The sequence below is a fragment of the Schistocerca piceifrons genome, chromosome 4 (genome assembly GCF_021461385.2).
Source record: "Schistocerca piceifrons isolate TAMUIC-IGC-003096 chromosome 4, iqSchPice1.1, whole genome shotgun sequence".
Lineage (NCBI taxonomy): Eukaryota > Metazoa > Arthropoda > Insecta > Orthoptera > Acrididae > Schistocerca > Schistocerca piceifrons.
The window spans coordinates 50,838,083-50,851,102 of record NC_060141.1 but is presented as its reverse complement, the minus strand read 5'-3'; the positions used below and the strand labels follow the sequence as shown (position 1 = coordinate 50,851,102).

Sequence of the window (13,020 nt, the reverse complement as noted above, 5' to 3'; positions counted from 1 at the left end):
TTAATGAAACACCTAACAAAACCAAGTATCATTAACCTTTTGTCTTTTAAAAACAATGTTTAAACATTGCAAAGTTTAATTAGCCGTTAATTTTGATGTGGGGGCTGGAATTGCGGTGCCGGGTAGTAGCTAATGCCTGACTGTACACGGAGGTAATGGTCTAAGAAAGACTGGGAACTTCTGCACTAACGGCCACCGAGACCCAAGTCTTACCGGACGGAATTTTTTGTTCTCCGCTACGTGGCTTGTCCCGTTACAACTGTTTTATCTGTTTCCTCTCTCGGCAGTTGCCTTGACGCTCCTCTGTTCCAGCTTTGCAAATTGGTACACCGTTTTCCAAGTAAGCAATCGGGACGTCAAAGGTCAATTTATATAGCTCACGAACCGTCAGAGCCGGCCGGGGTGGCCGAGCGGTTCTAGGCGCTACAGTCTGGAACCGTGCGACCGCTACGGTCGCAGGTTCGAATCCTGCCTCCGGCATGGATGTGTGTGATGTCCTTAGGTTAGTTAGGTTTAAGTAGTTCCAAGTTCTAGGGGAATGATGACCTCAGAAGTTAGGTCCCATAGTGCTCAGAGCCATTTGAACCATTTTTAACCGTGAGAAAAAGCATAGCCGTATACAACACTTAGTTGTGGGAAGGTGGACTGGGTATTACTAAGAGCACGAAGTAACAACGAATTTAAATGTTCCATTTTTTCCATCTCTTTCTTTTGGATGCCCATTGCCCAGCTTAATTCCGCTCCTGGACAACGAACGCGACAAACTATTGTCATTCAGAATAGAAATAATGGACCAAGGAAAGGAACATCAGATGAAACTTCTGCTAGCTGAGAGGGCCGCCATGAAAAACGAGGGATCATAGGACAAGGAAATATTTTGGAAACATAGATCTTTGTAATGTGGGCAGCCACAACTGTTAATTTTCATAATCAATGGAAATAAAATGAACTGCGAAACAGCTGTAATTGGTAGTTTCTCTGTTGTCACAAGCGGTTTCGCTGTATGAAAACAGCATCCTGAACTGAAAACAGTGCCTCATTAGCGCACCAAAACGCTCCCGATGTTCGTAGTCAAAAGTCAAACCACTGAAGAGGGGAAGTCATCAAAATAAGTAGAACAGATCATTAGGGTGAATAGTGGGGTGGAGCACCTGTGGTGGTTGCAAGGGCAGAGGGCGGAAGGCGCTTGGTTATGCACTCGCACATTTGTAGGGGCATTGGGAAGAGGAAAACGAACAAACCATTGAAAGAAAAATTTCAGTTTCCACATTAGGTAGTAACATTTGTTAACTGCGTACCACGTTTGTATTCCAGGTTACAAATGTTGCTCAGTGTGTCGGCCATCTGCAACCACAACAGCCTGGAAGTTTGTTCGAATACCATTTCACTAAAAATTCATTGACTGAATAGAATCATTCAACGCCAAACCTTGAGTTCAAGCTTTTTACACTTACAGGCACATGGGAAAAACGAGTGATAATCACAGCAATGTCTTTTTAAATGTCCGTATCATTAAAAGCTTCCTTACACTGGCAAACTGCCAAAGCCTCTGCACTGTAGAGGCTGTTTACTATCACTCTAATGGCCTCGATATGTTAATTGTAAAGCGACACAGCTTCCACCCACATACCCCAACGACTGGTTTGAGAGGTAAAGGCACATTTGGTAGTTTTTCTTTGTAGGTCTTGATGAGAGCAGGAGCTTTTAGAAATACTTTCTTTGTGGATGAAATCAGTTTATTTGCATTCACAAAGGTGGAACGTACGTCTTCAGCAAGGCGATGTACTCCATGCGCAAAACTTGTCACATGAATCAAATTGGGATAAAATAGTCGGACGGCTTTTCCTGCTTTGATTAGATAGGGAACACCATCTGAAATACAAAGACCCTTCCATCTGCAGAAGATTCTGGAAATATTTTTCTAGTACCCTCATTCTCAAATCTGACGATTGTAGAATGATTTTCTTTTTCAAGTTCTTTGCAGGCCGCTGAATAGGAAGAAGAAGGCTCTTCTTTTGAAGCACCAACAATCAAACTTGCAATGTATCGGCCACAAGTCTCTGTTTTTTCGTCAACTGAAATTCAGATAATGCTGTCCTTGAGTTCATTGCGTATTTCTTCCAGAACATTTACGTAAATTGTCGATATGTAATTTTTACGCAATTTTGACTTATCTGGCATATTTTGATTTAAAGAATATTTGCGCAGGAACCCTATGAGCATAGGATTTGTAAGTGTGTGAAGAGGAGCATTGCTTCCAATAACTGCTTCACATACATCCATGTTAAACCGACTTTTTTGGTTACCTTTGGAGAAATGCCAGCTACTGCACCTTGCTGTTGCCAGAATTTGTTGTCGTGGTACTTTCTTCGGTAATCCTGCGGTATATTTTAAGACCTGTCTTGACATGCTGGCCTATTTGAAACTTCTTTTTTGGCACGAAACGTTTTTCTCGCAAACTCGACAATATTAACAATTCCATCATATGTAAATGTTACAGGATGGTCAGCTATTCACGAAACGGCGTTTCTTTTTTCGGGTGGCATGACGCACAATACGTTACACACTACACGTCGTAAACACGTTCAGCTGTGTACAAGTAAATAGAAGCGTATTAAATTTAATTGTTGCCGACGTGTACAGTACGACAGCGGAGGGGATTACCTGGGGCACGGGCGCTAGAGCATTGACTCTGTCTGCCTGTTCCTGTTCCTCTTTCGTTCCGTAACGATTTCGCTAGGCAGTGGCGTCTCAGTTAGCCATTGCTCGCAGTTCTAGGGCGCGGTCAATCTGTGAGACATCAAAGCTAGACTGAGCTAGAGACCGCCCGTCTAAATTTTTAAAATGTTGTAAACATAGAGCGAAAATATGCATCGTCACAAGTTTTTAGTTAAAATATGCGATAACCGTTGAAAATGAACCTAATATGCAAATGCAAACGCATATAATCCGGTCTCCAGTCATGACTTACGGCTCGGCGACATAGGGTGCGTTACATTTTTTAATATTATTGGTATTAAAAAAACGTAATAATAAAATTTATTGCTGTTATTGGCGGCAAGCTCGTAAAATGATATAATGGTGCATAAAAAAATTTTACTTGTGGATGATAAAATCATATATTCCGCCAACGAGCGTCAGATTCCCACCAGACTGACGAGAACGTTGACCGACGGCATTGTTTAGACTGATCAAAAAATTACGCAGTTTGCGTAATTACATTTCAAGGATACTGATTGAAAAGACCGGTAATACATATCTCAGGGACGCTGAAATAAAAGTTTGATAAAGTACACTCCTGGAAATTTAAATAAGAACACCGTGAATTCATTGTCCCAGGAAGGGGAAACTTTATTGACACATTCCTGGGGTCAGATACATTACATGATCACACTGACAGAACCACAGGCACATAGCCACAGGCAACAGAGCATGCACAATGTCGGCACTAGTACAGTGTATATCCACCTTTCGCAGCAATGCAGGCTGCTATTCTCCCATGGAGACGATCGTAGAGATGCTGGATGTAGTCCTGTGGAACGGCTTGCCATGCCATTTCCACCTGGCGCCTCAGTTGGACCAGCGTTCGTTCTGGACGTGCAGACCGCGTGAGACGACGCTTCATCCAGTCCCAAACATGCTCAATGGGGGACAGATCCGGAGATCTTGCTGGCCAGGGTAGTTGACGTACACCTTCTAGAGCACGTTGGGTGGCACGGGATACATGCGGACGTGCATTGTCCTGTTGGAACAGCAAGTTCCCTTGCCGGTCTAGGAATGGTAGAACGATGGGTTCGATGACGGTTTGGATGTACCGTGCACTATTCAGTGTCCCCTCGACGATCACCAGTGGTGTACGGCCAGTGTAGGAGATCGCTCCCCACACCATGATGCTGGGTGTTGGCCCTGTGTGCCTCGGTCGTATGCAGTCCTGATTGTGGCGCTCACCTGCACGGCGCCAAACACGCATACGACCATCATTGGCACCAAGGCAGAAGCGACTCTCATCGCTGAAGACGACACGTCTCCATTCGTCCCTCCATTCACGCCTGTCGCGACACCACTGGAGGCGGGCTGCACGATGTTGGGGCGTGAGCGGAAGACGGCCTAACGGTGTGCGGGACCGTAGCCGAGCTTCATGGAGACGGTTGCGAATGGTCCTCGCCGATACCCCAGGAGCAACATTGTCCCTAATTTGCTGGGAAGTGGCGGTGCGGTCCCCTACGGCACTGCGTAGGATCCTACGGTCTTGGCGCGCATCCGTGCGTCGCTGCGGTCCGGTCCCAGGTCGACGGGCACGTGCACCTTCCGCCGACCACTGGCGACAACATCGATGTACTGTGGAGACCTCACGCCCCACGTGTTGAGCAATTCGGCGGTACGTCCACCCGGCCTCCCGCATGCCCACTATACGCCCTCGCTCAAAGTCCGTCAACTGCACATACGGTTCACGTCCACGCTGTCGCGGCATGCTACCAGTGTTAAAGACTGCGATGGAGCTCCGTATGCCACGGCAAACTGGCTGACACTGACGGCGGCGGTGCACAAATGCTGCGCAGCTAGCGCCATTCGACGGCGAACACCGCGGTTCCTGGTGTGTCCGCTGTGCCGTGCGTGTGATCATTGCTTGTACAGCCCTCTCGCAGTGTCCGGAGCAAGTATGGTGGGTCTGACACACCGGTGTCAATGTGTTCTTTTTTCCATTTCCAGGAGTGTAATAGCCTTTTCAACACTAGTAGCGTTCGCTGTGGCCACCAAACAATCCGTCGGCACATCTCATTCGCTGCAACTTGGAAAATTTGTGAATTGTAGCATAATAATACGATTAAAACACGGCTTTTGAAATTAAATTAGCGTAATTATTTGGCAAACTTTACAGAGCGACACCTACACTTGTGAAACAGCGACGGAAAACAAACGAGAGAGAGAGAGAGAGAAAACAAATTACGACTACTGACTTCAACTTACTTTACAGTTCCGGTAGATAAACATTTCTCTGCAACATTCGTTAGCAGAACAGCAATAAAAAATACATTCCTTACATTAAATCATGACTTTTTTCCTTACTTTAATGATTTATTTACACAGAAAAAAATAAATTCTTAATATATTTTAGCCTTAATTAAAAAACTGGAGCATATTCTACTGATTATTCTGTTACTTTTTTGTAACATTTCAACTTACAGTCAACATGGGCCTGGACAAGGTGAGCAGCTATTTCATCAAAACAACAGCAATAGCGCTGCTGTCCTTCGTGAATATCAACCCATTAAAGGAATAAGGGGAAGTCATCTTCCCGGACAGCGGTCAAATAACATTATTCGGAAGTTCAAATTAACGGTGATTTGGGAATTGCTCCTGGGAGAGGCCGATGTTCAATAGCGCCACAAACTGTTGAAGAAATTACTCTTGCCATGTCTGAGAATGCTGGACGCAGTGTGCAATCTTCAAGCAGTGTACGAGCTTTGTCACGACGGCTGGACATTCCAGGGTCCACCGTTCGAAAAGTGCTGCGGACTATTGTGAAATGATATTCGAACAAACTTCCAGGCTGTTGTGGATGAAGATGGCCGACACACCGAGGAATGTTTGTAACTTGGAATACAAACGTGGTACGCACTTAACAAAGGTTGCTATATAATGTAGAAACTGAAATGTTTCTTTCTCCTCATTGCCAGAAGTATTCCCAAGAAAGCTGAAAGAAAAGTTTGAAAATATTTAAACACTAACCCAGGCTTTGAACCCTTGTACTAAATTGATAGTTTTATTAAATGAGCAGGTTAACTTTTACCAGAAACAATAAGTGCCAACATAGCACCCAAATTCAGATACTGCCCAGTTACCTCAGTTGAAGTAGAACGTTCTTTTGTGCTTATAAAAATGTTTTGATTGATCGAAAACACAATCTTACTACTGCCGAACATTCGGAATAGTAGTTGGTCCTTTACGTTAACAATAGTAGAAAAATGTAAAATAAATTGAAAATGATACTTGGACCAATACTATTAATTAGAAGTTAATGCTGTTCAAAACTATTCATGATTGTGAGTTGTTTTTTAAATAAAGTATTAGGGAGTTTTCGAGCGACCCGCCCTGCTTGCGATATATCTCGAAGTTGGTACTTTACGTATCGATTGTTTCGCTGCGACTCATTCTCATCGCATCCGCTTGTTACCGACAACAGCAAAGAAGGAACAATTCTTGAAATACGGCATGCGTCCCCATTTTGCACATTTTTAGAAAGCAATCCCAAAGAGGTTCCCTTCCTAACCCCCCAACAGAAAGTATTCAAAAAATATCAGCGTTATAAATGTACCGATTTTTCGTGTGGCCGGCGCTCATCCTCATAACTGATATGCACAAGTTCGGCTGTCAGATACAACGCACGCAGTAAGAGCCAAGTTTTTTTACTATTTGATCTTGCATATTTCGACACTTTTCATGCAGTTTTTAAGCATTTTTCATGCACATTTGCATGCTTATTTTAAGGTTTTTATCATGCATATAATCCGGTCTCTAGTCGTGACACTGACAATGCTAAAAACGCACAGCCTGGACATCATTCCTATGAAGTTGGGTAGCCATACAGTAAATAGTTTTCCGTCTACACTGGCTCAAGTAGCGAAACTTTAATTACATCTACATCTACATCTACATGATTACTCTGCAATTCACATTTAAGTGCTTGGCAGAGGGTTCATCGAACCGCAATGATACTATCTCTCTACCAATCCACTCCCGAACAGCGAGCGGGAGAAACGAACACCTAAACCTTTCTGTTCGAGCTCTGATTTCTCTTATTTTATTTTTATGATCATTCCTACCTATGTAGGTTGGGCTCAACAAAATATTTGCGCATTCGGAAGAGAAAGTTGATGACTGAAATTTCGTAAATTGATCTCGGCGCGACGAAAAACGTCTTTGCTTTAATGACTTCCATCCCAACTCGCGTATCATATCTGCCACACTCTCTCCCCTATTACGTGATAATACAAAACGAGCTGCCCTTTTTTGCACACTTTCGATGTCCTCCGTCAATCCCACCTGGTAAGGATCCCACACCGCGCAGCAATATTCTAACAGAGGACGAACGAGTGTAGTGTAAGCTGTCTCTTTAGTGGACTTGTTGCATCTTCTAAGTGTCCTGCCAATGAAACGCAACCTTTGGCTCGCCTTCCCCACAATATCATCTATGTGGTCTTTCCAACTGAAGTTGTTCGTAATTTTAACACCCAGATACTTAGTTGAATCGACAGCCTTGAGAATTGTGCTATTTATAGAGTAATCGAATTCCAACGCATTTCTTTTGGAAGTCATGTGGATTACCGCACACTTTTCGTTATTTAGCGTCAACTGCCACCTGCCACACCATAAAGCAATCTTTTCTAAATCGCTTTGCAACTGATACTGGTCTTCGGATGACCTTACTAGACGGTAAATTACAGCATCATCTGCTGTCGTATGTGAGATTAGGTATGCAGAGCTAGGGAAGGCGAATTTTTGTCACAAATGCAACCGACTAGCGATATTCAGCCCTGCGTCGCGCCTCGACTAGTACTACTGCGGAAAGCTCGGTACAGTGAATAACAGAGTTTTTGCGGCCGACGCGGCGCACTCGAAGCGAGAGCGCTGGAGCACACAACCAGAAATAAACAACAAGTAGCTAACGAAGCACCGCGCCCTCTACGGCGCGCCGCTGGCGCCCCGGCGCGCCATCTGATGGGAAAATCAATGCTGCGTGAGGCTGGCGGGCGAGGGAAGCGCCGTGTAAAACTGCCGTACGCACGCCTGTCCCGCTCTTCTGGCGATGAAACGAGCACGTGAATGAGGTGCTGAGAGTGGCTCTTGCACGACGCCGTCACGTATGAGACGCTATTCGTGTGCTTCATCTTCAGAAAAAAAATGGAAGTACGTCGAGAGCTTAATTGCCAGTGGACGGCGTGGCTATTACAGATCACTTGCTGATCGCGACAAGAATAGGATACAGATCTGTTAACACAGGTGATTTTAGCAAACCATGAAAACATAATTTGAATATCTGGACAAGGTTCTAACTCTGTATAGCAATTAGGCGTGGCAGCACGAAGTAACGCGTCACAGCTAGGCAAAAAGATGGTCAAATTGTGTACGAGGGAAGAATGACATTTAACCTTAATGTGTATGTAAGTGAACAAACGGGTTAGTAGGCAATCGTCTTTTTTAAAAAAAAATATCTTCGTGATCTATGGTGGATATTGGGCTAATAACCCGAAACATAGGTCGCAATAATTAGTGAAACAAGTGGTGAGTTTTTTTCTATACAGGGTGTTACAAAAAGGTACGGCCAAACTTTCAGGAAACATTCCTCACACACAAATAAAGAAAAGATGTTATGTGGACATGTGTCCGGAAACGCTTAATTTCCATGTTAGAGCTCATTTTAGTTTCGTGAGTATGTTCTGTACTTCCTCGATTCACCGCCATGATTTCATACGGGATACTCTACCTGTGCTGCCAGAACATGTGCCTTTACAAGTACGACACAACATGTGTTTCATGCACGATGGAGCTCCTGCACATTTCAGTCGAAGTGTTCGTACGCTTCTCAACAACAGATTTGGTGACCGATGCATTGGTAGAGGCGGACCAATTCCATGGCCTCCACGCTCTCCTGAACTCAACCCTCTTGACTTTCATTTATGGGGGCATTTGAAAGCTCTTGTCTACGCAACCCCGGTACCAAATGTAGAGACTCTTCGTGCTCGTATTGTGGACGGCTGTGATACAATACGCCATTCTCCAGGGCTGCATCAGCGCATCAGGGATTCCATGCGACGGAGGGTGGATGCATGTATCCTCGGTAACGGAGGACATTTTGAACACTTCTTGTAAGAAAGTGAGTGAAGTCGCGCTGGTACGTTCTGTTGCTGTGTGTTTCCATTCCGTGATTAATGTGATTTGAAGGGAAGTAATAAAATGAGCTCTAACATGGAAAGTAAGCGTTTCCGGACACATGTCCACATAACATATTTTCTTTCTTTGTGTGTGAGGAATGTTTCCTGAAAGTTTGACCGTACCTTTTTGTAACACCGTGTATAACTAAAAAGAGCATAGTGTTTACCAATATACTGCAGATGATGCTGATCAAGAAGTGAACTAGAAAGTGAGACACTAGAAGGAATAGATGAGTTTTGGTAATTGGGAGGAAAGTAACTGTCGATGGTCGAAGCAGACATGATGTAAAATGCAGACGGACAATAGCCAGGAAAGAGTTTCTGATAAACAGAAATTCGTTAACAACGAAATATAAGTTTGATGTGTTAAGAAGTTTTTCTGAAGTATTTGTATGAAGTGTACACTTGTACGGACGTGAACGCAGACGACAGAAAAGCAAAATGGTTTAAAATGTGCCGCTATAGAAGAATGAGGAAGTTTAGATGGATAGATCGAATAACTAAAGAGTAGGTACTGAATGGAATGTGCGGAAACAGAAATTTACGACACACCTTGACCGAAATGAGGGGTCGGTAAGCGATTTCAAATGGATGTAGGTTGCCTACGTTATGCAGAGGTGAACGGGCTTGTGCATAAGAAGATTGGTTGAAATGGTTCTGAGCACTATGGGACAACATGTGAGGTCATCAGTCACCTAGAACTTAGAACTACTTAAACCCAACTAACCAAAGGACTTCACAAACATCCATGCCCGAGGAAGGATTCGAACCTGCGACCGTAGTAGTCGCGCGGTTCCAGACTGAAGCGCGTAGAACCGCTCGGCCAATAAGAAGATTAGCGCGGAAAACTGTATTAAAACTTTCTTCGAACAGCAGATCACAAAAACAACTACTCTTTTACGCTATTCATAGATTTATACACTCTTTTCACTTATAACGACTGCTAGACTCCTAGCTTTTTGTAGCCAGCTTATTTTAACATATATAGATCCTCTCATTACTGATATCAAAACGACTAAAAATAAACTTATGTAAAAAAAATCTTAAACAGCATTACGGCTTTGGAGGTGCAATCGTTAACTCCGGATAATCGCTTACCGAAAACAGAAGTTTCACCGCCTTTGTCCCTTGCAACTGCACCAAGATCAATACCTGCACAGCTGTTTAGGTCTACCCAAATGGGATGTCGGCGCGCCTCAAAGTTTCAACGTAGCAGCAGCCGTGTACTGCGATCGACCAAACGCACCGCGCACTTACCCCAAGTACACGCCGATGCGCGCGCATTTGTGTTGATGCGCATATACACACAAATCCGTTAGACTGAGAGTTCGTTAGCGTTTCGTGAGTCCCACGTGCTAGAAAATTAGGTTCCTGCGTGCGTAACAGGTGACACCTTTTATTTACGTTTGGTGTAAAGGAAGTTGTCTTTCCGGTATTCGTGTCGTGCCCATCACTGAAGTCAATGATTAGATGCACGAGACTCGAGACTCGCAAAACACCATCGGCATGAGAGGGCAAGGGGCTGCCACAGAGAAGGAAAGAATAACTAGGCAGATGGTAAGAAAAACATGGCATCACAACCCATCCTAGTGGCTCAGAAGCTGCACCACTGCTCAGTACAGCTTTGTACGGCTCAATTAACGATTTTTCTCTGTTGCCGTGCCTGATTGTGACCTTACTTTTAACAGAATAATGGTACAATAGGGTTTACCTGTCATCACTTTTTCTTGCACTATTTTCTGCTCTTCTGCGAAAATCTTACAGTAACATATTGCACCAGCTGTTTCGCTGCGTGCTTAATCTTCCTGCTTTTGTTCCGTTCGAAGGAAGGTGGTGGTTTTCTGTTGCATTCTACACCCTCACGTTCGCTAAGATTCCAAATTCTTTTGACTAGGAAGTCCGTCTTCCGGCTGTTAGTAAAATAATATTGGGTGACTAATAACGATTATGTAACGTGCCGTAAATGCTGCTGCAGTGATGAGACGAGACAAAGTTCGCCTTTTCGTTGAATTCAGTGTCTCTTTACTACTTTTTATCTCAGCGCTAGCATGGCTGGTGGCAGTCAGCTCTCAGTTAATAATAGTTAATAATCAGTTTCAGCAACGCTTCTGGAAGAGTAATCGACTCACGGTGTGAAAAGTCCAATATTTCAGCTGATATTGTTGTTGGTGGCAACATTGGTGTGTGTAGCGCAATATGACGCAATGACACATCCGTAACACTGGTAATGAGATCAATCTTTCAAGGCGTTTCTCAGAAATGATTCAGCCACTGATCGATGACTGAGAAACTCCCTTCTCTATTAAGGTAGAACTTAATAAAAGCAACGTGGCATTTTTCCGCTTTTGCTGTATTAATTTCGTTTGTTACGAAATAAAGCTCGGGTGAACAGATTGGTATGAGTGTCCATAGGACACAATATTTCGGCAATCGACCACGTTGCCATAATCAGGTGCGCTGATGTACCTGTTCACCCGAGATTTATTTCGTCTTGAAATACGCCTGGAGAAATTGAAGAATCACAATTTTGTTTGTTGATGGCTAGTTTCAGCCTTCTAGGCCAGTCTCAAATGATTTTGTGGTTCTGTACAAAATAGTACACATTATAATTACACAGCAAATGCGAAAAATACCAGAAAATTAATCAAATGAGTTAATGGAAGTGTTTACTTACATTTTTACATGCTAAATTTGTAAGATTCAGTTGTGTTCATGTGCGTTTTGAATCATTTGTAATTATGGGACGTGTGAGGCTACCAGCAACCCCTACTCGATGTGACGTGTTCTATGCAGCCTATTTCCGTTCGCACAGATGGTGTCCTATGCGCACCGCACATCGGTGGCTTCGAGAACTCCGTGAACTTCGCGTCATTCAATGAAAAACGTTAAAATTACGCCACCAACTATTAACAAGGAAGCAATTCCTAAAGATTTTGTGCAGCGATGATTCATGGACCGAACGTCAAGAAGGTAACTGGGACAGTAACACAAAATATTAACGTGAGCTGAAGCAAGTCCGACGTGCACTGTCGAACATATTAACAGATTTCTCAATTTAAGTCTGAAAATGAGTCCGTGATCATACTGTGACACTTGAGAGATTAACACACGCAGCGCGCAGTTTATTATTTCAAAACGCATAGTTCTGTTAATAACAAAGGGACGGTCAGCATTGGTCGTTGAAGTAGAAATCTTTATTACTGTTGCAAATCGGTTTCAGTCACAGAATGACCATCATGAGTGCTGGTATTAAAGCCCCGTGAACTTATAAATACAAGCAGTAAAACTGTACTATCTGTACATCTCAGTGAGCAGTACTTGTCACACCGAAGGTACAAATTCAACTGGGCTAGCGGCATAGAGGGACCCTTTTATTTTAGAAATTGTGTTGGTCTTACCTAAAATGACACAACAGTAATCGGAGCTAACGTTCAATAAAATACAGCGAACTGAAAAAAAGGTTAACGACTCGCATTTTATTGAAACAGAGTAGTTTGTTAGCGTTGCACAGATATTGACGGTATGCAAGATGTAAGAGCTGTTGCACATCTCCGCTGTACAGGCACGACGAAATCAGACAGGACGCCCAGGTGAGTTCAGCGCAATCCGTACGAAGAGCGGAGACACTTGCTGTTCTATTATTAGGAGCTGGTGACTCCGAGCCAGCGAGAAGGCGTGGCGCGGCGGGGGCGGCAGGTAAACAAAGAGGCGGCGCCGGGCTACTCACCGCCGATGACGATGCGTCGCTCGTCGGGGCGGCGGAAGTTGTCGAGCGCGATGCTCTCTCCGCCGTCGGCGGCGGACATGCCGGCTGCGATGCCGTTCCCCGCGGCCGTCGTGACGGGGGGCAGCGCCGTTACAGACGTGATGGAGGCGGGCGCGCCGGCGTCGGTGAGGGCGGCGGGCCGCACGCGGGCCGTGGACGAGACGACCTGGGGGCAGGCGGAGGCGGCGTCGCCGTGTGGAGCGCGCACCTCGGGCGGCAGAGGCGCGAGCACAGTAGTGCCAGGGGCGGAGGCTGCGGCCGCGGCAGTCGCGGCGCATGCGCAGAAGCTGCGGGGCGCGGGCGCTGCGCCGCGCCGTGCTG

At 44.7% G+C, this 13,020-nt stretch overlaps 1 protein-coding gene across 1 annotated transcript in view; it reads right to left on the bottom strand.

Moving 5' to 3' along the window:
* The window catches only part of LOC124795386 (band 7 protein AGAP004871), a 470,831-nt gene extending 458,062 nt beyond the window's left edge, over window positions 1-12,769 (bottom strand). Inside the window, exon 1 of the mRNA XM_047259400.1 lies at window positions 12,661-12,769. Within this exon, the coding sequence (XP_047115356.1) occupies window positions 12,661-12,739 (79 nt within the window). The 5' untranslated portion in view covers window positions 12,740-12,769. The remainder of the gene's footprint in view (window positions 1-12,660) is intronic.
* Window positions 12,770-13,020: the final 251 nt, after the last annotated feature.